General features: G+C 38.6%; 1 protein-coding gene across 1 annotated transcript; it reads left to right on the top strand.

Moving 5' to 3' along the window:
* The first annotated feature begins 2,914 nt into the window (after positions 1 to 2,914).
* LOC121342527 (collagenase 3-like) lies at positions 2,915 to 9,349 on the top strand. Its single transcript, XM_041417043.1, has 10 exons — positions 2,915 to 3,037; positions 3,137 to 3,378; positions 4,483 to 4,631; positions 4,731 to 4,856; positions 5,761 to 5,922; positions 6,507 to 6,624; positions 7,237 to 7,370; positions 7,717 to 7,876; positions 8,618 to 8,721; positions 9,249 to 9,349. The coding sequence occupies exons 1-10, from the start codon at positions 2,915 to 2,917 to the stop codon at positions 9,347 to 9,349; spliced, it is 1,419 nt and encodes a 472-aa protein (XP_041272977.1).
* The last annotated feature ends 18,217 nt before the right edge of the window (positions 9,350 to 27,566 follow it).

The following is a 27,566-nucleotide window of genomic DNA, read 5'->3' as shown; positions in this document are numbered from 1 at the left end:
ACATATTGGATTCTATATTTTTACATTGCCAGGACTCCCAAAGGATTTAACTGAATGCTCTGAAAACACGATTCAGCCATAATACACCCTCACATGGCTCATTGCACACAGTCTTTCAGAAACCAGGTTCAGGTTTAGCATTTTGATTTACTCCCTGTGACAAAACAGCTACAGACTCCCTGTTTTGTTTTGGTTTTTTTCTCTGTATGTTTTTCTACTCACGTGCAGAATCTGTTCACCATGGTGGACTGTCTTCACTTATTCATTTCATTTCATTGTTCTACTGTAGCAAAGATCCAGCTTTATTCATCTTTTCTTACACAAAGAGAAGTTGTTTTCAGAAAAGCTGCCTGTTCTAATTTTTTCCTGTAATTGCTTTGCCCAGTTTTTAAAATATTCCTTGGAAATGCCTCAGGACAGCTCTCTGGAGGTACAAAAAACAAAGTTTTTGAAAGAGATTTCACAGTGAACTTCAAAGGACTTCAGAGCATTTGTGAAAAAAAAAAATCACAGAAAGTGGAAAATCATTCTTCCCTGCCTAATATATCATTCTCTTCATGCAAGACAATTACAATTACAATTACTACTGCTTTGTTGACTTCAGCTTTAGCATTTTAAAGAACTGGGCTCCACATCACCTTGGAGCCCTTGTTGGGTAGGCTAACACTATTCTTTAATTTTACTCTTGAGCCAAGTTAAATATTTATTTTCAGTTCTACAATTATATCATTCAAATATTGTCTCTGAATATTTGGTTTCACTTTTAATTGGCAGCAAGCTGACCTGTGTTTATTAAGGTAAACCTGAAACTATTGAGGTGTAATTTGGGATCATCCTCTCCTCAAGTGTAATGGACTGATCACATTTTTGCAATAACAATTGGTTAAGAAATCTCTCCTGTTCCAGAAGCAAAGATTCCAGTGTCTGAGCTGAGAAATAACTTGAGACAGAATAAAAACCTTTTAACTACATCTGGTAAGGGGCAGTGATACACAAATGACAGTATAAAACTGTGCTTCTTTATGTATAAGGAACCTAATTTCAGAGAATTTGGAATTCACTGGAATGTTACCTGTGGAGTTTTAAGCTATTCATTTCACTCATAGTTTTCTGAGCTATGTCTGGTAGTGCTGTGAACAGCAATAGCATCCACAGCTTCATGGTCTCCAGGAAAGCATTCCTTACAGCCACAAAAAACATGACAAGGCAGCACCAGTGCTCCTAAGCTCCACACAAAGCAAGGAAAATACACTGTAAACACCGCTTATCTGGTAATTGGGTACACCAACATTAATAAAAGCAGTGCTGCAACTATCAATACAAAAATGCTGGAAGGAAAGAAACAGACATAACAAGCAAGGAGTGCAGTGCAGTAAGAGCATTGACAGCATGGATTCAGTGCTTGTCCTGAAACACTTCAGGGAATAGGTGGAAAAGGAAAGGTGGAATAACTAATTAACAGTCTTTATGTCCATTGCTGAGTAAAAGTCTCAGTGCTGCTGACAGACAATGTAAAGGAGAATATACAAACTGCTTGAACAGATGTTGTCTGTTCCTAAGTGGTCTGACCATATTTAGCAGTGGCTGAGATGGGCAGAGAGGCAGAAACAGCCTACATAACAAATTCTTCTCAGCTTTATTTGCTTTTGCTGTTTGTCATCATAAAACACACAGCTATCATTGTTTGAGTAATAGAGCTTTTACACATTCAGCTTCACTGATTTTTGTCCTTTTCCTGTTTTGCCGTCAAGGGAACATTCACATCAGGGTAGTGTATTCCAGGGTATCTGTCCCAGTGTCTAACAGAAAGCTGCCTGAGGTTTTCCATACAGGCAAAATAAATTATCCATGAAAGAACAAGGAAAATTCAGCAGAAACCACATCTCCCCTTGGACTTGTGCTTGTCAGCAGGTGATATGATACAAGGTGTAGCAGGACCTGAGACTGTGGTGATCCTGGGGAGGTAGAAATAATCCTTATGTTTGAGGTATAGTAATGACCATCTCTGTCATAATGCCAGATTTATTCTACTATCCACCTCATAAGAAAAAAATCACATTTTCTTGTTATTCTAGACACACAGATCCATTGCCTACCTGTAGCTGGTAGATTGCCTCTCTCAAAGTATTAGCTCTCCCATTGATCTATGGCTGTCATCCTCTCCTAAAGTAAATGAAATTCAGGTTTTTTGAAGATAAATTATATTAATTAGTCACTCTACATAACCTGCTTTATTACTAAAAAATGCTTTTAAATGTTCTTAACTATTTCCTGATATTTAGCATTTCTTGTTTTGAGTACATCAGGCAGTAAAGTATCCTGTAATATAGACAGAAATTCTCTTTAGGATCTCTGAAGTAAAATTTTTTGTTAGTGCTATGGAGTTATAGCTTTTTACAGAAACAAAGAAACAATATCATATTGTATATTCTATAATGTTATTTCACTAAGAATTGCCATTGAACTAGTGTTATTACTGAAAAGATGCAGAGTTTACTTTAAAATAATGAGCTTTGATATGTATTTTTATTGTTTATGAAATGGCAAAAAAACCAATTTCTCTAGCAAAGAAAAGTAAGTTATTGCAGCATTGTTGCCAGTTATTGCCTGTGGAAGTTACTGCAAAATAATCAACAAGTGTGGTTTGCTTGTGCCCATTTCTTCCTGCAGCCTATGTCAATATTCAGAGACCTCATGTTTATACAAAGATACAGTTTCAGAGCCCTCAGCTGGAGAACGGATGCCTAAACCACAGTGTTGGGGAGGAGAAACAAACCAACCATCTAAGCATGTTTACTTCCAGCAACAAGGAAGTTCAAACTTGTCCCTGAGTGGTGACTCACTGGGTTGGGACTATAAAAGTAAAGGTAGCTGCTCTCTAAAGCATCAGGGCTTCAGACTTCAGAAATCCAACATGATGCAATCAGGACTTGCAGCTGTTTTCTTTTTCTTGTTGGGTTTGCCATTATGCCTGACAATCCCTATTCCCCTTGAAGACAGCCATGAATTCACAGAAAAGGACCTTCAGTTTGCAGAGGTACAGTATAAAATAAATCATTTGCATGTTTCAATAACAGTAAGCTGTGCAGTTGCAACTGTTTGGAAATTATGCTTATTGCTATTTTCCCCTTCTCAGCGCTATCTCAGGACTCACTATGATCTCCATCCCAATCCTGCTGGCATAATGAGGAAGAGTGGAAACACAGTGGCAGCCAAACTTCGGGAAATGCAAGCTTTTTTTGGCTTGGAGGTGACAGGCAAACTAGATGAAGAAACATATGAGCTGATGCAGAAACCAAGATGTGGTGTCCCAGATGTGGGGGAATATAACTTTTTCCCTAGAAAACTCAAATGGTCAAAAATGAATTTGACATACAGGTAAATGCCTGGTATTTTGAGTATTATTACTGTTATTACTTTCTTTCCAGGTGCATTGTCCAATGGGTTGCTCAATATGTGAGGTTAATGTGAGAAGGGTGCATTTGAGTTTGACTAAATTAATGTTGCAGTTTAAAACCCTCACAGCCCCACTTTTGGAAAGGCGCTCCCAGCTTAAATTGCAGCCCAAAGAAGTAAACATGAATTTTCCCATTGCACTTTGTCATGGAAAAGGAAACCTGGTGTGCTGTAAGCCAGCAACTACTCATCTGGCTTCCATATGGACACTCAGGACACATCCATAGTGCCAGATGAAAGAGGGGTAGGGGCTCAGATCATGCACTCTCTGGGTCACTCCTTAGCTCTGTTTTGGACCTGGTGTAGTGTTTGCTTCTGTCTTGTCCTAGGTAGAGAGATGTAGATGCAAACCAGTCTGTGTAGTGTGACTGTGAGAGCAGGCTCTTCTATTTCACATCCCAGGTGTAGATCTCTGTCTCTGTTCAGACAAATCCCTGTACCATGGCCTCAGAAAAGTTGACCTTGGGAAGTGAAGGGCTGACAGTTCACAGGGTAGATCCTTCTCCTTTAATTCTGCAAGGTCATATATCTGGGGCTTTCAACAGCTACAGACTGAGTTTGTTTAGCAGATTCCAAATTTGAAATCACTAAAATCTCTTAGTTCCATAGCTAGTGTTAAATGTTACTTTAATATGGACAATTATAACCTTAAAAAATCACTTTGGATAATGTTTTGCTGCTCCAGGAAGTGAAGATCTTGAGATATTTTATGTGTCATAAAAATTTTGAAGTTACTGATATTATTTTACTTAATACTGAATATATCTGTCACTTCCTAAATCTTCTGGTGCATAGGAAACCAATTACAGAAAGCAGTTGGGTAATTTCAGATATCTCTGAATTATTTTAGTGATGATATAAATGTTTATTTATTTAATACTGTATGCAGCTACTAAGTTCCTTGTTATGTGATAAGATCATATGACAAAAGCAAAAACTTTTAATGAGGTGTACAGTCAGATAAAATTGCGTTGCATATTTCTTCAATTCACACAATTTAACTGGGGATATTAATCTGTTTGACAGAATTATGAATTACACTTCAGATCTGAGGCGTAATGAAGTAGAGAGAGCTTTCAAAAAAGCATTTAAAGTTTGGTCTGATGTGACGCCACTGAACTTCACCAGAATACGAAGTGGTACAGCTGATATCATGATCTCCTTTGGCACTAAAGGTAACACAGAACCTATTGTTTTCATTTTATAAGTAAACTATATCCTTATATACATAAGATGGAGTCATTAATTTAACCGGTTTGAATTTTGCTTTAAAGAACATGGTGACTTCTACCCTTTTGATGGACCCTCTGGATTACTGGCACATGCTTTTCCCCCGGGCCCAGACTATGGAGGAGATGCTCATTTCGATGATGATGAAGTTTGGTCAGATGATTCCAAAGGTAACAGAAGTTCCTGAGATTATTTGAAATTATGATAGATGGAAGATTTATCCCTGTTTGATATCTGTAGGTGGTTTGTTTTGCCTGTTGACTGTTAGTTCATCATTATGATCACTGTTCACACATAGAATGCTGAGTTTAACCTCCAGTCATAAATGGGGGTTTAACATGTGCTTAGCATAAATTTGAAGATACAACATTCCTAAGTGAAGTGATAAAAAAAATTGCACAAACAAAATTTTGTCATTTTGGTATTTCTAAGGGTAACTAGTTCTGATCACAGACTGATGGACATTGCCTTACTGAAGCCTAGAGCAAACATACCTCAGCTGCACGTTGTCTGCTTGCATTTAATTTGAAAATTCATCACCTTCCCTATTGAGGACAGAGTTTAATAGAACAAAACACTATTTTTTTTCAGCATGGATTAGGTCATGCTCCTGGCATTAACGCTAATTTCTGCAACAATGGACTCCCTACTGCAGATGAATTCCCAGCAAAATGTTCTTGATTTGAATAGGACCAAGATTTCATCCTTGAGTTTTCCTGTGTTGCTAAGAAATTTCAAGAGATCTAAATCTCCCTACATAGTAACACTGTCATGTAAGAGTTAGGCTGAACACTAGCTATGAGACACTAGGTCTCATAGGCCCTTATTAATGCAAAATCCTTCATAATTCAAAAATGACAAGCAATTGTATCTAGTGGAAGGTGTCCCTGCTCAAGGCAGGGGGTTTTGAGCTAGGTGGTCTTTAAGATCCCAAACCCTTCTATGACTTTATGAATTATGCAGAATTTTTCCATGTATTCAGTTGTCTCATTAATTGTCTCCTATGTTAAACCACAGTGTCAAGTATGGTGATGAAAGGAGATACACATTTACTTCTGCTGTGTTTTGCTATAGGCTATAACTTGTTTCTTGTTGCTGCCCATGAATTTGGTCATTCACTGGGACTTGAACACTCTAGAGACCCTGGAGCTTTAATGTTCCCAATCTACACATACACTGGAAAAACTGGTTTTGTGCTTCCTGATGATGATGTGCAAGGGATCCAAGAGCTCTATGGTAAGTCTGTATATTGTATAATATTTATCTCCTGTTCATTATAGCCTGCTGCAGATGCACTGCACAGTTACTCTGAGCTGCAGATGTTCAGTAACAACAGTCATGATCAATTAAGAATGATTCACTGGAACAGGAAATGCTTAGATTTAGTAGTTGAGAGGGAGAAAAAAAATAACTAATGCTGCAGATCACAGTTGGTCACTGACCTGTCTCCTTTAGAGGTAGGTGATAGGGCACAGAGTCCTTCTGCTTTTTGACCTGCCTGAAAAGAGAAGGGAAAACACAGTCTAAAGGTAGAAACTGAACTATCCATGTTTCCTTATAAAAAGTATAATGTTTTTGGGGATCTTCAAGACTTTGGATAAAGAAAGCAAGTTCATTTAACACCTTTGCAGCACAATTCAACTGCAAAGTTCATGAATGCATTTGCCTAGAGAAAAGAGAGAACAGATGTTTCTGTAAAATTTTTTACCCATTATGTTTGTATTCATCATGATCTTGGGAGATCTTCCATGTTCTGTTCAATATCATGATCAACAGACACAAAATTAACATTGTCAAACTTACATCATATATCATTCCAGGTGCTGGAGACAAAGATCCCAACCCAAAACATCCCAAAACACCAGAGAAATGTGATGTAGAATTATCACTTGATGCAATAACAGAACTTCGTGGAGAAATGCTGATCTTCAAGGACAGGTAAAGACACTTCCATGCCAAGGATGCTGGGTACTGGATAAAGTTTGAGTAGCCAAAAAAAAAAAATCTTTTTTTTACTAAAGATTTTGGTAAATGCAAATTTAAAAGAGCACAAATCAATATAGATATCTCTTAAGAAACTGCATCATATATCTTTTTAGGCAGGATTTATAATACAGCAACAGACTTTTCCCAGCAACATGAAGATAATATGGCTGAAGACTGACACTTTTGTGCACATTTTTAAATTAATGGGATTTTCTTCAACATGCACAAATCTGCTAACTTTTATTTGGGTGAAGTTGTACTGCATTCAAGAGCTTCACATGGGACAGCAGTGTTTCTCTTATTCTAAAAGAAAGAATATTGAAATTTGTTATGATTTGAGATGATCACCATGTGAGTTACAGAAATGGTCCGCAGCTGATGGCTGTGAGGAAAGGAAAGGAAGGGTCTGAGAGGGACTCAGTCTATTCAATATTTTATTATATGATAACCATTAATTCACCAGTATTTTATTTTAACTATAGTAAAGATTCTTATCTTAACAAAGATACTGCTATTCTACAGTATGACAAGAATCATAAAATATATTTTCCTTTTCTGAACTAGGTTTTTCTGGCGACTGCACCCTCAGATGGTTGAGGCAGAACTGGTGCTACTTAAGTCCTTTTGGCCAGAGCTTCCAAATAAAATAGATGCAGCTTATGAAAATCCCATCAAAGATCTTGTGTTCATGTTTAAAGGTGAGTTTTCAGTTTTCTTGTTGGCAGAAGAATACACATATTTAGTCAAGCTCAACAGGTGGTGTAGAGGTAAACAAGAGAAGAATAAAACATCCTACCTTCCTCACTTGAAAAACAAGTTATTTTACCTCTATATGCACATCTATAAAATTTTCAGTGAATTAGGAGATGTACAATTTAATTAGGATGCCCAGAATCATAGTACACATAGTTTAATACCTACTGAGTATGTGACCTAACAATCTGTTTGTTGTATGAAAATAGGGATCACAGTTTCCTCATTTTATTCTTCTCTCAAAGCTGGGTACTAACAAAAGACTCACTCACACTTTATTCATATTTTCAGGAAAGAAAGTCTGGGCTCTGAATGGTTACGACATAGTTGAAGACTTCCCTAAAAAGATATATGAAATGGGATTCCCAAAAGAAATGAAAAGAATAGATGCAGCCGTCCATGTAAAGGACACTGGCAAGACTCTCTTTTTTACTGGTAATAAGTACTGGAGGTAAGCTGGAGACAAGTCAGTTTTGGTGTCAATGCCATAACCTGTCCAGATGTATGGAAAGATTGGGAGTTTGGTTCAAACCAGGCATTTGGCCAATCTGGTCTGTGGTTTCCATTGGTGCTACAGCTGTGTACAACATGTTGCAAAGGTGTATGCAAGGCTTTTCCAAAAATACGGGCAGAGATTTTAAAAGCTGAAGGAGTGTAAGGAAATGAGAACAAAGTGTTCTAATCTGGGAGAATTTCTAATGTGATCATGCCTGCTAGAAAAATTTCCCATCTTGCCTCCTTGAGTTGCTTGTGTGATGTGAAACGGTATCAGTGCTGTGAGCCAGAAATCTGTCCCACCCTGGGGTGTCTCTTTTTTACTGTCTATGAGTGGGACTCACAACCAGGTCTCATGCATAATTAAGACATTACCATCCCTTCCCACTATCATTGGGCCAAGCAGCCTCAGGATAGGTTCGTAGTAACAATATATGCAGGTACAATGATCTCCATAAAACACATACTTTATTAATCAGTTCTGAAAATTTAGCTCCATTTTCTTTTTGTTTATGCCAGTTCTGGTGGAGGTGTGCCCTGTTTATCACCCTGCATTTTACCATTGCACTAGACAGAAAGCACCCAAAGACTGCCAGCTTGCTTTGGGTGTGGGTAACTTCCAAACATATAAAGGCACAGGCCAAACTCCCAGGCTGTTTAAATCCCCTGATTTTTTTTTCTTTTGTTTTCAATACAGTTATGATGAAGAGGCAGAGGTTATGGACACAGGCTATCCCAAGCTGATAGAGGAAGAATTCGCAGGAATTGGTGATAAAGTGGATGCGGTCTATGAAAGAAATGGTACATAATCTGATAATGAAACTTTATTACAATTAATTGCCCTTGAAACTTCAGATTTATGTCTTGTAGAAAATTGTGCATTTGTAATTTTAATTTCTTCGCCTCAATACTTCTGTTCTGGACTGAATCAATTTTCTGATCTAAATTATGCTCTGACCAAAAAAGAGCTTCCTTCTTAGAGAACCTAAAGTGACATGTTTAATATAGAAGTAATGTAATGTTATAACTGGAGCCCATTCCTATCCAGCTTTTCAGGGAGTGTTTCTGAATCAGTGTCTTAAAAATTAAAATGCCCTGTATCTTCCTGATCAAGTGATGTAAGAATTTTACACGAGATTAAAGAATATCAGTCATTTTCAAACTCTGATCCAGCTCTTGCAAATGGGATGAAGATCTTTTAAAAATTTAGCTCAGCATTTTAAATATGAAAATGTTGCATTTGAGTTATTAAAAATGAAAACAAGATAATTTTTATATGCCACCACATTTTCTTAGTGTTAATTCTTTCTAACTTTCTTTTTCCTTAGGTTACCTCTACTTCTTCAATGGACCACTGCAGTTTGAATATAGCATCTGGAGTCAAAGAATTGTCCGTGTCCTGCATACTAACTCCCTGTTTTGGTGCTAATTACAGCTGAGTGCCATGTCATAGGCTGCAGAGCAGCTTGTAGCACATGGGAACATAAATAAAGTGGGCATTTAGGTTTACAAAAGGACAGCAAGGTTCTATGAACAAGTACTAGGCTACCTACCACCAAATGTACACTGTATGTATGTACTTATACAGCTGCATGTCAGTCTGGAATTGATTTAACTTACTAGGAAAGGAGAAGATAAATCGTTAGCATTTCAAGGTGCAATACACCATTTAAAATTTGTCTAGTATTGGTGTGATGCTGGATACATCACACACTTTCATGAACACTACTAATTCCCAGTATTCTGAGCACATCTAGCACCTTTCAAGGATCTCCTAGCATGTCCCAAGAAATAAACTTGGTAAACCCTGGAGCTTTATATCTCTAAACTAATTCTTCTTCCCTTTTTGAAATTCTTTTTAACATACTGGGAATTCAGATGTGTAGTGAATGAGTGAGGGCTGCATGGTGACTCCCTGAGCAAGTAACACCAAGAAGCAATGATGAAGTTTGGGAATTCAAAGTGATTTGACTGTATTGAATGGGAATGTCCCCCTGGAAGCAGATGCCTATGCCATCTTTAGAACAAGGAGAAGGTACAGAAGCAGTGAGATGTCATTCCAAAGCAGACGGGAAAGCAGGAAAATGGAAAAGTACTCCCTGGAGAAATTGTAGAATTGTATGATAGTGGGGAAACCAGAAGGAAGCAGCCACAGGAGAATCACACATGTTGAAACCGTGCATGATACTACATCTGGTATCACAGTCCAGATGTTTTCGGCTGGTGTTGACTGAAGTGACATTTATAGAGGTTATGCCTGTGCCAGAAGAGAATCTGTACATCCAAAGCAGAATATTGAAAAGAATATATTTTTTCATGTTGGCCACTCTTTTAATATCTATATAAATTGTTTCAGTATATTGTAATATTTTGGTTTGCTTTGTTTTTTGTTCTGTTTTGTTTTAATCAATGCAAATGATGCGGGACTGTGACTATTTTGATTTTAAAAAATAACATTAAATAAACTGGAGGAATAAACTGACATTGTGATATTACTTAATTTTTCTTATGCTCCCTGTCACAGAAGCAATACAGAGCTATTGGGCAAAAGAAATCAAGATCCCTAACCTGTGCATTTTATTCATTAAGATTTTCATCTCTGTTTAAAAATAAAATTTATTTTTTGTCCCTTCAAGAAAAATAATTTTATGGAAAAGAGGAAAGACAGAAGAGTGAAAAACAGAATGACCCATCAAAACTGCAAAATAAGAACTAAGTTGGAATTAGACCTTATCATTACAGAAAGAATGAGAAATTATTAAGAAATACTGGGAAAAACAGTTACACCTTAGTGTGAATGTTCAATATTAGCAATTAATTACAATTACATTGTCCTGTTCTGTCTTCTCAAAAACAACCCCTAAGACAATCAATCAGCCAGGCCTGCCAAGCAAAGCTCACCAAAAACCAATATCTTTAAATAGACATAAATGACCAGGCTTACCTAGTGGTGGGCTAGGTGTGGTTAATTCTGTAGCTCACACAACATAAATGGCTGGTTGTGATAACCTAACAGATTGAGAGCCCTCTTCTGAGCATAGGATTGTGAACTAGTGAATTCCAGACCTTATTATGCTTAAAAGAAATGCATGGAAATAGAACTGGAAAAAACCTTTACAGAACGAAAAACTTAAAGTGGACTAAAATCAAAGTTCTGTTTTATGATAAAATATTGAGAAAACCTCTGGGGGGAATCTCAGTACAATTCTCTAAGTATAATAAACATAATTTGGTTCAATTACATATTAAAAAGGTTTGACAGAGTGCACCTGAAAAAAATAATGTTTGATATTGGGCTGAAGTTTCACTTAGTTACTTTGGCAGTGAAATAAGGCTCTAGACATAGTCCTCATTTTCTCAGTAAAAAGACTTGGTGAAAAATTGTACCAAAATAATAATGAATCTTCCACAAGGGCTAGATGTTGAGTCTGAGTCTTCTGAGTTTCAAAGGTCTGACAAGAGCCGCACTGGGTAAGGGAATGCAAATGTGGACAGGGAAGCAAGGAGAAGCAATGAATGTCTTTCACTTCTATATGAATTTCTGTTAACATTGAACACTTGTCAGGGGAAAAAGGTACTGCATAGGAAGCTGGACCTTCAAAAGCCTTCAACATGATCATGTCCAGCTGCTACCCAGCCCAAACAGACAGATTCCTGTTAGCTGCTCGGCTGACTGGAAGCAGCCTTTGGCACAAGTCCAAGCACAGCTTCTGTGTCTGCATCCTCAGCAAGAGATCTGTGTCTGTGGTTAGCTTTGCCTCGGCTGAGAAAAGTACCAGGCTGCCAGTTCCTGGCATTTAGTTCAGAAAAAAAAATGGAAAAAAATTCTTGAGCTGTGGAAGTGGAAGGCTGAGATCCAGAGGGACCCTGTTGCTGCTGTCAGCCAGAAAGGAAAATTCTCCACAGTGCCTTGTGCCCTGGGACCCACTGCCACCACACGAGAATAGCATTGCACGGGTGACTGGTGAGAACCAGATGGGATGTCACCCAAGACCATCAAGAACTGAGAAGAAATAATTCTTTTTCCAGAGGCAGAGACTGAAGTGACTGGTTTCCCTGAGATGTGAGGGGAGAAAGGACCACAAGGCTGAAGCAGCTGTCTCCCAGGATGCAATACAAACAGAACTATCTTCCTACCAGGTTACCAGTTTTTTATGTGGAACTACACAAATCCAGCTAATAGGAGGGAATGGGCAGAATAGTCTGTACCTAATAGTAGGGAATTTTGTCAGGGAGGTTTAGGTTGGATATTAAGAAAAGGATCTTCACCCAGAGGGTGGCTGGGGACCAATAAAGTGATCACAGTGTCAGCCTGACAGAGCTCAAGGAGCATTTGCACAATGCTCTCAGGCACATGGTGTGACTCTTGGGGTGTCCTGTGCAGGACTAGGAGTTGGACTTGATCCTTGTGGGTCCTTTCCTACTCAGTATATTCTTTGATTCTGTGATTGTGTGATTCTATGATTGATTGTATGATTCTGTGACTAGTACATGAACAGTTATTGATTAATGTGTCTTATATATCCATGTTGATCTCTGCTAGGAATGGTCGTTTGGAGCAGGAGAAAGGATAAGACAAGAAAAGGAATCTGTCAGATTCTCCTCAGGGAGTTTTCTGTGTTGGTTACATGATCCTGAACAATGAGGATTTGGAGGATGCAAATATATATGGCAGGTGAGGAAAAAAAATAAGCAAACATCATTTAAACTTTCCAAAGCAAGAAATTAGGCAACACTGTAAGAATTTCTATGAACTACATGAGATCTACTAGTAGCTGAGAAACTTGAGAAGGAATTCAAAGTTACATTCAAAAAGAATTTTTTTTCCTTAGCATAATCTCCAGAAATCTATTCTGAAGACGCTAGATGGCAGTGATAGCTTTGCTTCTTAGAGATTCTGCACAGAATTAAAAATTATAATGGTGGGTGAGGAAGCCACAGTTAACTTAGTGAGTTCTTACATTATGTGAAGACAAAAGAAACCCAACACTAACAAATAAAATTTAATTATTTATTCTATTGAAATGCAGATCTGTGAGTAAAAATTTAGAATATAATAGAATATAATAAAAAGATTCTAGATGTATTCACTATCTATTAGGGATAGATATCTATCTTAGAGATTCAATAGTATTAGGGATACTAATTTTTTTGTCTTTTCCAGAATTCAATGCAAAACACTTCAAACAGTACACTCTTGTCCTAGGCACAACGCAACCCCTTAGTCTAACCCCATTCACTGGAAAATTCCACATACACATACATAGACATGTTCTAACTGCTGGGAACATGGCAACCCTTCATGGATTCTTACTGAGTCTGGAGACAAAAACTTATTGTTTCGGTATTTTCTCACATTGACTTAAACAAGGATCTAGAATTCAGCCTTCAGCCTAGGTCGAAGAATGGCACATTCACTTCTGTTGTTGTGAGTGTGTGTTCATCTGTCCTGTTGGAGAGGTTTTCTGTTTACGCATATACAATTAAACAGTACTTTGTGGAAATACTGATGGCCCACTAGCCAGAAAGCTTATTTGGAATATAGGATCTATGCCTCCTATCAATTATGTTTAGGGGTTTTCGCACAAGGTGGGGTGTGGGCACACATTGTGAGTCTATACCAGTTTTGGGGTTTGATGGTTCTGCTGCTTCTGATGAAAAACATTTCCAAGGAAAATCTCAGTAGTTCTCCCTAAGATGATGCAGAGGGTACAAAGCCCACACAGAGTCCCTCCAGCCTGTGATCCTCCTCTTTCCTGCTTAACACAGGGGATGTGGTTGGTACATCCATTTTAGTCACAGCCTTTGTATTGCATACTGCAGTTTGAGTTTCCAGCCAGTGCTGTTCAGGACTACCTCTGGCTCTCACTTCACTTACCTCCCTTGTGCTGTGCTACAGAGAGTGTTCTCTGCCCCTGTCCCTTCACTCACAGAAAATGGATCAAAGAATATCTTCCTCTAAGGAAACCCTCACCAGGCAGCAGAGAAGCAGCTTTCAGTTTCTTATTTAAATGTCGCATAACAAATCTCCTATTGCCACAGTAATAGAGGATGGTGCATTTCTGTGTGTGTTGCAGTGAGCCATCCATGTTGTGTCTTGACTTTTTGCTGGACTACACCAGGGTCCCATCACTGGGCAGGAGGAGCCTGATGGAACAGTGTCCTCAGAATAGTCACATCCATACTGTGCAGTCTCTGCTGGACTATACACGTTCTTACATGATCCTGTTCTGCTCTTCTTAAAAGAGGAAGATGGATCATTTCCAGAGCGAAGTGTTGCTTTCTTAGCCCAAATGACACTATTATAGCACTCTGTAATCTCATCATTACAGGGATTACCACCCTAGGAAGAAAGTAAGAGAAATTTCTTTTTATTTCTGCATGATTTTTGTTGTCTGAATATATTTTTCTCAGGAAGAAAAAAAAATATGCAGCCCTCCTCAGAGTCTGCCCTAAGAACCTGTGAAAGTCTGTTGGGAATCAGCCATATCTGAAGGGTCTGGAGTTCACAGTGTCCTTCCCATTATCTGTTTATCTAGCAAATGTCTTTTTCAGGCTTAGCTTGGACCATTCTATGATTCTGTAGTTCTATGGTTAACTTACTGGTTCCAGGTAGTTTTCAGGTGAATCAGGAGAATTTAACATATAAATCTTGCTCCTGGTCCAAATTATGAGCTATTTTGCTACAGCACATTGGTGATATAATGGCAAATAAATCATGCAGAGCTACATGATGGGGTCAAAAGGCATCAGTGGTACAGAGAAAACAGGATGAGAAAAATGCCAGAAAAAGCTTGGTCATGGAAGCTGCAAGGACCCATGAGATAAAACATCAGGTATGAGGTCTCCCAAGGGAAACTGCAGTACGTAAGGTAAGCCAGAACCACTGGAATGCTCTGTGCAATGCCACAGAGTGCAGTTTCAACAAGGGCCAGCCAGGATGTGGCCAGGTAACTGGAGCAACTGAGCTTGGTAAAATGCTTGCTCTCCTCCTAGCTACATATTCTGATCTGTTGGTCTCAGCTGATAAGATTAGACCCTGCAGGCAAAAACAATAAAGGAAAGCCATTTTCATTATTCTGGCAGAGCCTAAACACAAGGTTGTGTTTATGATGTATTATGTGATATGGGCTATTTTATGCCTCAAAGTAGCCCATATCAGACAGTTAACTGATGGCTGGGCTATCCAGCTGTACTTTCCAGAAATCACCCAAGGACTCTTCCTTGTGGAAAATTTGTAACACTAATAATTTAGCACACCATTTTTTTAAGGAAATGCTTTGGGAAGTTTTTTGTTCCAATGTGGATATTCTGCACCAAAACACAGGGAAAGAAGCTCCAATAGGGTCACTGGCTCACCAGTTATCTTATATATGAGAACATATTTCCAACTGAAGTCAATTTCAAATCAAGAGAAACAAAAATTGAATTAGACAATCAGAAGTGCCACAGAAATGTACTGTCTAAAATTCTGTTGAAGATCATGGGGTAGGAAATAAAACGCACCCAGGTCTATCTACAGTGATAGAAAACAGTGCATAGCATTGCAACAGGGAGATAGAGATCTATTACAGGAGAATGAGGATGTAGTTGGAAATATAAAGCAAGTGATAGCATCAGCTTATTTCCAATTACTTTATTTGTATAATTAGTATTAGTAGCTGAAGTGTGAATATTAAGAAATAAATAATCAATAAGAGCCTGTTAGGATCTGAACCACAATTCAAACAAAACAGAAATCTAACATAGATTTCACTTTGTTTTGGTTCAGGGAATAATTGCTCAGACAACAGCTGCTTTGCAAACTGCTTGGGAAAATCATTGCTCCCATATAAGCAGTCTCAAAGTTAATAGTAATTTCAGAGAAGAGACTACAAACACAAGTTTTGGAGCAGCACCTGGATCTGGTACCATTCAAGCATTTCAAAAAAGGAGCAGCAAAAGCCCTTTGGCAGTTTTCTGCTGAGTGCCAAGGAGGAAACATACAGCTCAGAACTTTGCATTCAGCAATTTTCTGTGCTACGTTCATGAGACTTAGAGTATGAGTTACACTCTCTGAAACTGAGTCACTTGATGTGCAAAATAGATAGCGGATGTGGGCTCCTTCTCCCTCTATGAGGCTACAAAAGCATCAACTCCAGAAGGAAAACACTTGTTGAAATTTCAGGCTTAAACAATCCAGTGCTGTGCACGCAGCCTTAAGTAAACTCCGGAAATTTTAATTGTTATGATTCCTCTTGCTGTATTCATAGCTCCCTGCATTAGAATTTTCATGGCACCCCAAAGAATGACTTGCGTTATATTGACACGTGTTTAAACTGTGACATTTATCCTTGAATCTAATCATTAGAGTCACAGAATGTTAGCAATACCCAGCTGTCCAGATCAGGCCATCTCAGATGGTCCTACTCTTTTCTATCCATAATGGAAACAAGGAGTAAATAAGATCCCATCCTGTGATATTTTCAAGTGCTGCTGAATTTTTCATTGTTTTTCTTTAATTCTTTCTAGCATAGATACAGGCATTCTTAATATCCACATTCTCAACTGGACCTCAACTCAGATTCAAAATAGTACAGTAACTCAACAGATTTTTTTGTGCTCCTTATGAAAGGTTACTCCCCTATGATCTATTTTTAAACTACTGTCCTTGTTCACTGAATGTATTCTTATATCAATAAACAGTAAATAAAAGGACCTACTTTCTGTAAGTTGCTTGCTTATGTATATTTAGCAGAGCTCTTATTTGTTTTAACTTTAAAACTGATGTTACAATTTTTTGCCCTTTGATGTGAGCAATAATTTTTATTTCTCCTGACAGTTTTGGCAGACATTTTTCTTGCTATCTGCTTTGTAAGACTGTGTGACCAGAGCTAGACACAATATTCAGGTCTGATGGAATCAGGTCATTATGTTTCTAGAATTATCATTAATATCTTCCTCTACACTTTATAGCCTTTTTTTTTTTTTTGTAGACATGTATTGGTTTTAGTTGTTATTAAAGGTTTACTTTAATCTCAGTTAATAGAGATTTCATCTAATAAAGAGATTTCATCTAATTTCATCTAAGACAAGCCACAGGAACAGAAATTTAAGAAATTCCCCCAGAATTGCAGGAAAATAAGCAGGAGTCAGGGACATCATCAGTATTGCTTCAGTGATTAGCTATCTGCAATCTACCTTCTTCTCTATGTTTACTGAAAATCAGAGATTTACAAGTTCAACATGAGTCAACACCAACTGCCAGGACTGAATCACAGAGAAGACTAGCCATCCTGTTATGGAAAACCACCCAGGAATAAAGTAATAAATACTAGTGTGAGACAAAGTCAGAGGACTGTGTGAAACTAGGAATTATTTTCCTTCCTCTGGTGCACATTACTAAAGGGTACTACCCGCTCAGATTATTGTGCCAATTTTATGATGCCAGGTTTTAGAAAATGAGTTTGTAAACAGCCAAAACGCAAGAAATGAAGCCTGAAAATACACTTCTGGGAAGCAAATATCCGGGAAAATAACCTTCTTTATAACAGGGTAGAGATTTAATGAATGTATGGAATGCAACCCTTGGGCTACAGGATAGGAACAAACTGTGGCAACAGGAAAAGTGGGAAGGTTACTGCTACCAGTAAACTCCACCAGTGCTGTTATCCTTACAAGGGAGGATATATGAAAGCAAAATTCAAAGGAGCAAGAAATGTCAAGTCAACCTTTACAAATATGTGAGACCCACAGCTTTGATCCAATGCTGAAATGCATGGGTGGATTAAATCACTCATCGTCGCAGATTTGGCTAAAAGATTATGGTGCTGTAATTTCAATACCACCACCCCCCCCAACGCACCTTAGAGCAACCACAGCTGTGTAGGTGGCACAGATGTGTTTAGGCTCAGGATGGGTAGACTAAATTTTGATGAGATGATATAATCAAAACAAGTCTCACTATTATTTCTAGCATTGCAATTTGTTACTGAAAATAGTGCCCATGTAAAATACCTATTTCTTAAAATATCCCAATGACATAATTAGCCTCACTTCCTCTGTGTTAGATGACTAAACAGCACACTGTGTGTCTGCACAGCCAAGACAGAAGTTGCAAGGTGGGGTGATTAGTGTATCATTAGTGACTTGCCATGAGGATGACCAAAAGGGACTCTTGCTTCGGAAATGTTAGGGCTGAAGCAGAGGTAGAGTTTAGGGGCCACACATCTTGAGGTAAACTGCTTTCTGTTTTGGCACAGACGTGCTCTTTCTCATGGACCAGGGAACAGCAGTCTTCATAAGTCCAGTTTGGGATGAGTCAAATCCTCCTCCAGAGAGTTTACGCTCCAGGGAGATGTAAAGCACAGTGACCTGGCAGGTATAACCCATGAGCAGAGCCCCAGCCTGCAGGAGTCAGAGCCAATCCATGGTGCATTTCTTTTCCCCAAATTTGGATGACATGCTTTTGGCTGGAGAAGGCAAAAAACAGAGACAAGGACCACCAAGAGGGTCTCCAGGGAGCAGGGAAGGGAAAGGAAGGTGAGAGATGGGCAGGGAGAGAGAAGGACAAGTGCCTGTCTCAGACTGCCCTGGACTGTGGGGCAGCTCAGTGGATCCCACTCATGGGGAATGTGGAGCAGGTCCTTTTCTGCTCAGTTTTCTTCCTATGGCAATGTGTCAGTTACTTTGTGCTTCATTTGATTCCTGGAGGAAACTGAAACTGAGCGCCAGGTATCGCTCCCAGACCACTTGGCCTAGATGTAGGGAAGAAGCTTAAGTGCCCTGGCTTTCTTAAAAGTCTCATTGAATGGCATGACATTTTATCTTCAAATTTTCCTACTTACAGTGCTTTGTTACTGAGTTTTTAGATTATGGTCTGTATTGGACAGTTTGCTAAGAAAGCAGCAGACCGCTAGGCAGATGTGGAGAAATAAAAGCTTTCCAAGCCTGCCTGTTTATTCTCTCAAAACTGTTTTCAGAGTCAGGCTGAAATCTTCCTGTTTGAAGTTTCAGAGAATGAAGGATGAGTTATTTTTGTATAAACAGTAAATATTTTCTATGAGCTAGCTGGTTTATCAGATCCTGTGTCCTCAAAAGGAGGGACTTGGTATTCAGTTCTAAATAATGTATCTTTCTGCAAAATATTTCTGTTGCTACTCAATACGAGTAATGCCAAGGAAAGCAGTGTAAACCATGTGTGAGATTAACCAAGAAATGTTGGATGGTGCATTGTTTTCATTTCTTCCTGTTACAATGAAAGGACAGCAAAGAGCAAACACACCAGCTGGTAGTAATGATCATGCCAGAGATGTGCCGTCACAGGTAGAGCCATTGTGCTCATACCCACAGTTTATAACACACCAAAAAGATCGTTACACTTCTGGGGTACCTGAGACTATATTTCAAAGTCAATTAAATAGCTAAAACACATTCAAATTCAGACAATTTTTCTGTGCAGGTCTGAGAAAGTGAATCTGCTCTATATGCTTGGCAGTATTTTCATTATTTTTCATACTGGAGATCATCACAAGCAACTGTTGGGTTTTTTGTCTTGGGAACATCCCAGATTTATTGTGTGGGTGTAGTACTTGTCTAGCATGATCCCACTGACTAGTCTGCTTCCTCACTTTGAATCATTAGATATTTCTATCAAGCAGATTGCATGGATTTAATTTTGTTTCAGCTCTCAGGTGCCACAAATCCTTTCTCATTTGCTGTGTCAGACATTCTTACTTCAGCTGGCATGGAGTAAATAGCAAAGACCTGGAGGGCCTTTCTGCACCCAGCAAAAGAACAAACACACCAGGCTGTGTTATGTCATGCAGCAGGAAATAATGCCTGCTAGGACTTGAATGGAGATTACTGTAGTTTGGATTAGTGTTGAAAGAGCAGCTTTATTGCCTTCCCTGATATGTGATTTCTGTAGCAGTATCTACATTTGGATGTCATGGAAGCAAGCAGGATTTCCATCCTGATTGGACCCCCTGGGCTCAGCTGTCACATAAATGACACAAATCAGGCACCACATTCCTCCCACTTTGCCCACACCACAATGCCTTAAAATTTTTCATGTTGTTTAGTTTCAAAAGGAGTTCAAGTATCTTCCAGATATATATACAAGTGTCCTGAGGCTTCATCAAAGGGTTCTCAGTCACACTCTTGTCCCCAAACCATCCAGCAGTGAACAGGTGACGACAGATGATGGCAGATGATGGAATGTAAGGGACTCACTTCTTTGAAAAAATTATTTCAAAACAGTTAATCAGTAAATGAAGGTACAGGACAACCTTCAGGGAAGAAAGAGAAAGTAAAAAACCCAGAAAAGAACATGCACTTGCATAAAGACTTTTTTCAGCAGACTTGGTGAAATGCTTCCATAGTGTTCCAGGAAAAATGAAGAAAATTAGCTAGGTATGTAACAGAAAGAAGGAAACAATCAGAACTGCAAGATAAATTATGAAACTCCTTTTTTCATACTTAGCTGTGAGATAAAAACAACAGAAGGAGCACAGTGGAATTATTACTTCTTTATTAATAGTGTATACTTATTCAATCTCTTCTGAGTTGAAGTAAATTATTTGCATTCATTGGGCAAAGGTTGACTTAAAGTCAGATAACTGAGACATCATGCACATTATTTCAATATGAGCTTAAGGTGAGGTATGTTTCAAATAGAACTGTATGATTGTGAAAGAAGAATAAATTCTTCCTTTGGAAAGATAGACATTATTTTGCTTAAAGAATGAGTTTGGTTTTAGTAAGTATGTTTTGATACAAATGCAAAACCCAGTGGCTTTGCAATTAGTTTCCAGAACTGTGGCTGCCTTGGTGCCATGACCACTTCCCTGGGCAGCCTGTTCAAGTGACTGACAGCTGTCTCAGTGAAAAACCTTCTCCTGATGTCCAATCTGAATTTGCCCTGATGCAGCTTCATTCCATTGCCTCATGTCCCATGGCTGCTCATACTGCCGCCGTATGACCATATGAAACAATTTTCACCTTTATCACAGAGACAAACAAAACCAGAAACCAAGAAAAAAATTTTTCTGGCTAAATGCATAAAAAAAGTAGAAAGATTTGGCTGTTATTGAAGGTAGACTAATGCTCTAAATTAGGACAACACACTTCATTCATATTCATAAGCTAAACCTTACATTACCTAAGGAACTGTGGTTATTTTGCAATCTTGTTTTCTTTCTGCCTAATCCTGGGGCATCCCTGAGGTTGTACAAATTGCTTAATCACCTCCAATGTTCAACAGTGGCTCACTTCTTCAGTTATCTCCTTTTGATCAGATTGAGGACTGAGCCTTGGCTGAGGTAAAGGGCTGAAACCATCATGATTTATTGAATATGGTGTTAAGAAGAGGGATCTTTCATATATCTAGGCCAGTCACATATTCCCTGTAAGCACATGCCAGCCTTTGGGAGGCCAGACGTGCTCCTCTGATGCTGTGTTGGGGTGTTGTTGGGGTCCCCTTCTCTTTGAATGCTTCTTACCACATAGACTAATTTTTATCAGAGTAACAGCCTCTAAATGAAATGCTAAGCCAGAGGTGAAATTGTCCTCTGCTTCCCATTCAATCAATGGAGAAATGTAGACAGAAAGTGATTCACACCACTAATATCTCAGCTTCTGTGTGAAGGCATCTGTTGTTCTTCACTGACTGCAGCTAGGAAACTTGATGACTGTGCTCCTAGCCTAGACAAATCTGTGAAGCCGCTACATTTATGAAAGTTTTGTCTTATATTTAGCCAGGTTTCTGACTTTACATATAACACCTCTGCTTTTCAATGATTTTTAATCAAATTACTAGCTCTCTGATGCATTGAAGTACTTTTCAAAGTTTTTGTCTTTGGGGCATCCAGTTTCTTTTCTCCTTTGGACCCTCAGAAAATTCAGGTCCCCTCTCATTCAAGTACCTGGACATTTTACTCCAACTAACTTTTGATCAATTCATTGATTTTGCCCAATGAAATTCAATTTTTTTAATATATATATTTGCTGCAAACAATTGTTTTGAATAAGTGAATCTTCATTGTACAAATATTTTCAAACTATGCTTGAAGACATAAAAAACAGATGATGCAGAAGGATTCAGGAAGCCTCGGTGGTCAATAATGCTTTTGGACAAATAGTGTAGAAGTGCGGGAAAAGACAGAAATAAGCCAAATTTTAGCTGTTATTGATAACAGGGAAATGGAGGCAAGGCAAATCTCTGTTGAGAGATTGCTGAATTCCACCTCTTTCAGTTTTATCATTTCTCACGGAGTTTTTGTTATTACAAAGAAAATAAACATCCTGGGATGATGAACATTGTGCAAGTGACAAACCCAGATTAATCCACCAGTTAAGCATTCTAAAGTGGGACCTCAGTAGGCTCCAGCTGAGCTTGTAGGTCCATCTCCCCTGTTTTGGCAGTGCCTGAGAGGAGATGAGGGCAGTGGCTTCGCTGCCAGGTGCAGGGAGAGCCTGTATGGGGTGACTTTTGGGCAGGCTCTGCTCCTGGGATGGGGACTGAGGGACCTGGGCTCCAACACAACACTGGGAAAAGGAAGGAAGGAGCCTTTTCCTGACTTCAGCTAGTTGTCAGCTTTGGCAGCTACAGTGGCTTGTGGGGCAAGTATTACCTGTGGTGGTCCAAAGAGACACCAGGGTTACTCAGCTGGCAGGGACAGGGGCAGGTGACTGACTGTGGGGTTCTGTGCTCAGCCCACCCCAGTACCAGGTGCCACACTGCAGGCAGAGCCTTTGGGCACTGCCAGGCACCCTGGCTGACAGCTCCAGTAAAAGGAGTTATTCTGGAGCAGGGGAGGCACAAAAGCCCAGCCACAGGAGAGCATAAGGCCCACTGTACTTTCCAGGACCAGTGGGTGACACTTTTTGTTGACCTGGGTAGGTGTCCAGTGGGTGCAGAGCATTTGCCTACATGACACACATGTGGTGCTGCCTCTCCTGAACTGATACCAATGGCACTACTTATGAAAGTATATGTGCCCCAGGCTCAAGGAGACACACAGGGAATATTTTCTCTCAAGAAAATTCCCTGAACTGTTTGCCTTAGCTACTTCTTGGGAAGGATCAGTGCCCAGGCCTTCCTTAAAGCATGTGTGATTTTCAGAATATTCCCCTGTCCCACTGGTGTTTTCTCATTCCCTGTGTCTCCCGGACATTTGCTCAGTCCCCACCAGATCAGCTCTGCAAGGTGTGGAAGTGGGTACGTGACTGCTTCAGCAAAATGCAAATTCTTCACAATAGTTTTCACTCCAGAACAGAGCCTCAAGCAGATACCTCTAATTGACTCACTGTGCTAAATGAGTTGTAAACACCTGAGTCATGCATCATTTTAATGCTCTTACAAAAGAGTCAGCTTCAAGAAAATTGGTATGGATTACTGAGACAAAATGATATTTTAACCATACAATTTAGGTTAAATGCTCCTTTCCTGAAATGCCTGCTGGGAGGCACTGAGATATATTGGTGCATTCTATTTAATTACACAACTAAAGTATGGTACTAATGACAGCACTAAATAATTTTTTCCTGAAAAACTCCTCAGAAAAATTAACTAGATATGTTTCTTTTACTGCTATGGGGACAAGATGCTATAGGATGATGAAAATCCTATTGCACTTCGCACATTATTCTTTGTGTAATAGCAAAAGGGATTGTTTTTCCTTTTTTCATTATCCTTCTGGTACCAACACTGTAATTTATAATTGATCAGATATATATGGGGATCTATAAATTGCTTGTGAGCAGAACACACTCTTGTCTGTGTTTCCAATTGCCTGTGCTAATGAGTCGGTAGTTAACATGACAGCCAGCTGGTTTTGGCACTATCTGTTTTACTGAAAGGAAAAATAAAGAATTGCTTGTACAGCTGCATAAAAATGTGGAACGTCTCTTGTGGAAGGGCTTATGTCACTGTTATAAAAGCCTTTTTGTGGTCAGTGGACAAACAGAGGAAACTCTAAGTGCTGTTTCACTCTGTCTTAAAGGAGTTATTTCAGGCAGTTTGGGTGAATTATGTTTCCCAGATACCTCTTAAGAGTAATGGGAGCTGCACTACCAACAAAGTCTGTCCCTGTCTTTGCACAGATAAAAGTGCAACTGAGTCTCAAGATTATTGTGCTGGGATTAGTACTAACAAAGGACATGACTGCAGCAAAATACTCCAGTCCTCTAAAGCAGTTTGTCTGCAGGTACAAAGACCTCCCTTCAGGTCCTTCTTCCTTCAGACTCTGCTAGTTCAGTGAAAGAATATCCTTCCCTTTTCCTGTAAATTATCTCCCCTCCAAGGTAAACTGTGCATCCAGAAATCTTACTAGTTTTTCAAGAAATGTTTAGGGCAGACAGGACAAGCAAGGTGTATAAGCAGCTGCTGACGTTTTCCATCTCTCCTTCTCTCCATCTGCTTTTAGGCACAACGACAGGTTGTGCTTAAGCTTCCTCATTAGCTGAGACAGATGAAATCACAAGTGCTTCTCTAAGTGCTGGTTTTTCTCTGCTCTGATGAATGTCATTATTGCAGTTTGGGGGTTACAAGGCAGTTTTCATCAAAGATTGCTACTTTCATTTTATTTGCATTAGAGCTGTGTTTCAATCTTTCCTGTGTGCCTGAGAGTGATTATTCACCTGTAGTACAATACAGTATATTTTGGTAGGAAGGATGTTGTCCTGATCTGAGCATAGGAAAAACAGACTGTGAGGGAGAAACATCAGAGCTCTGAACTTTATTCTTTCACCATAATTACCCATCTATATGCCTCTCTTTATGACTGTGTTGCTCTGTATATGAGGTAGGTTCATAAGTAAAGAGCATGGATGGATGTGAACATCAGCTGTGGCACCAGTGTAAGGTTAGAAACTACATATTTCTGTTTCTGAGCACTTAGCTGAACATTACAGTATTACTGCTCTTTTATATGATGTGTTTCAAGGAGATTTTTTTTCCTGTTAAATTCAAAATATATATTATAAAAAATATATATTTGATTGGATCTTAATTTAATAGTATTAAATAGTAATAGTACTACTATTAATAGTAGTAGTAATACTATTAATAGTAATAATAGTAGTGGCCTTAATTTTATAGCATTAAAAATGTGTAAAAACAGAAATCAAAATTTTCCAAGTTCAGGAAGAAAACTCTGTTTAATATTTTCAGTGCTCTTGCTACTCAATACCTTCTGAATTTAATGTGGTTCACATTTTTTTTTTTTTTAAATAAGCCCTTTCCCTTTATTTGTCAGCTTTGAGCAGGAAATGGTTTCTGAATATGTGAAGAAATAAGTGGTGTAGAAGTTTGGAAGAGCTAAAACATAATGTGGGAAATTTTGGGTGGTTTTGACTATTATATATTTTTAGGGAAAGGGAAATTTTGTTGTCGGAAGAAAGAAAAACAAGGAGTTGCCAAGCATATTATGTTTGAGAAATAATGAAAATTTCTCTATTAACAATTCATGAGTCTTGTATGATTACTTTTAACACATATTTATGACTAACTCATATTCCATGTTATGGAATATTTCAAGTGGGCAGAAATTTATTTCATTTTCTGCCCAACTACAATTTTTATTCAAGTTGAACCATATTTGAGCCCTTATTGCAACAGAATTTTTTCACTCTTCCATCACTGAAATCTCTATTAACACCAAAGAAGACTCAGACCAGATTCTTTCTCACTTCACACAAAATGAACAATCTTTCATGTCAATCATACTTTTCTTAATTTTATCCCACAATGATAAGTGAGTATGTTCTCAAATAATCATCAAAGGAGAGAAGAAGTCCTTTCTTTGCAGTACTTGGGAACAAACTAAACACAATATCTCTTTTCAGAAGAAATAAACCATGGAAATAACTTCTAGATGTTGTATTAGAAGTTGGTTTCAGATGTATTGGGATGAACTGTTTTTTAAACAAATGTGTTTTCCTCAACTTTACACTTTCCTGAAATATAAGGGAAGATACACCTGTCACTTGAAGAATGCTGGCAGGTCAAAAGAATGCGGGTTTTCACATTTAAAAGAAATCAAGTTTTAAAATGTTCCTGCTCTCCTTTCCCTGGATGTCTTCAACTGACATTAATAATAACTGGACAACAAAAGCAATTATTCCCTTTATTCTTTTTCCATCTACTGTGAATAAAATGGTGATACCTCTGTCTATATTGTTGCCTTTTTAATTGCTTCACAAATATTATTTGTGTTCTCAAGTAGAATAAGGAGAGACTATGTGACACAGTTATTAGAGAAATGAACTAATGATCCATTTTATACAGCATCCCAGCTCTGACAAAATAAAATTTGGATACTGCAAAGATGAATTCCCTATAGTGTGGAGCCTTTGAGAATTACAGTGTTTGAAACAATAATCCTGTGTCACCTTGGACAATTCTAACTCTCTATTTTGCAGTGCAAGTCCAAGAACCAGTAAGAATTTCAAGAACATAAATTATGAAAAAAAAAATGTGTAAAGTATATTAAAAAACCAACAGTGGGCTTTTGACATTTGTACTATTAATTAAACTGAATCTCCTAACTATTTTTTAATGTTGCAGGTATCTATTTGCTAAACAGCATAGATTAAAGAAACTCTTACTAGTTAGCAAAATTTTTATGCCAATAAAAATAATTTTTTGAGGTTTGAAAGAGAAGAAGATGACTTTAGAATTAAATGCAATATGAGATTATTTTTTTTATAGTTTAGCTACAGGTGTATTATGTAATGTCTATAGGGAAAGATGGTTGCCATCTGTGGGGCTGAGGAAACTGTTACTAAGATACAGGTAAGGCTCACCAAAATTTCCCATGGAAAATAAATAATATTATAGTTATTGCTGGAAAAAGAAAAAAAGAGAAAGACAAGTTTTGACCTGTAGAGAGTGGGTAGTGACTGGGAGGGAGCTAATGATGTGCCTTAATCGTGTGTGTGTTGGTGCTGAGGGTTTTGGTATTGAGCACAGCTGTGTGATTTGGTGTCCAACACATCTGTGCAAGACATTGTGTAAGCTTCCCTTAGTTTACCCCAGCTAGCTACTGAGAAAGTACATGGTACAGTGGATGAAGAGCGTTCCTCTGCAAGAAGTTCACATATGATCTGGAAATCATACTGAGTTTATGATGAAGTGTTTACAGGAAGGGCAGAGGAGGTGCACTGACAAGCCCTGTGCGTCTTGTAAATGCATGATCTAGGGAAGAATCAGTCATTCTGAATTACACAGCTGCCTATTACTTCATTCCTCAAACTCCGTGACAACCCACAGCACTTCCTCCTGTTCACATACACCTGAAGAACTTCTCTTAAATCTGGGAACAGTTTAGCATGTCTTTAGCATGTGAAGTAATATCCTAAGGCATTTTGGAGAGAAAAGGCTGTGATCAGGTCTTACAAAACTCGACTGAAGCAACATCCTGATCAGCCTGTCTTGTGGTTTTTAATTAGCTGGAGGCCACTGGATAATTAAGTCATGTGAGTCCAATTCCTTGAGAACATTGTGAGTATGAAAAAGTAATTTAATTTATTATCTGGAACCTAATCCCTGTCCATGTTCATGACTGCACATGAAAGCTTGGCCCATGTGCCATCCTCAGCAGTGACAGCTGGAGAAACTGCTGCCCAGAAGCCTCTTCCTCTGCTCTACAGCAGAGCCCATCCCT

This window comes from Onychostruthus taczanowskii, unplaced genomic scaffold (assembly GCF_017590055.1).
Source record: "Onychostruthus taczanowskii isolate IOZ18803 unplaced genomic scaffold, ASM1759005v1 scaffold54, whole genome shotgun sequence".
Taxonomy (NCBI): domain Eukaryota; kingdom Metazoa; phylum Chordata; class Aves; order Passeriformes; family Passeridae; genus Onychostruthus; species Onychostruthus taczanowskii.
This window is presented reverse-complemented; position numbering and strand designations above follow the sequence as displayed.

Bases quoted from the DNA above. Each gene is read 5' to 3' on its own strand.
- LOC121342527 (XM_041417043.1), top strand. From the start codon at position 2,915: ATGATGCAATCAGGACTTGCAGCTGTTTTCTTTTTCTTGTTGGGTTTG. The intron at 4,632-4,730 runs GTAACACAGAAC...TTTGCTTTAAAG, and splicing joins GATCTCCTTTGGCACTAAAG to AACATGGTGACTTCTACCCT. The intron at 5,923-6,506 runs GTAAGTCTGTAT...ATATCATTCCAG, and splicing joins AGGGATCCAAGAGCTCTATG to GTGCTGGAGACAAAGATCCC.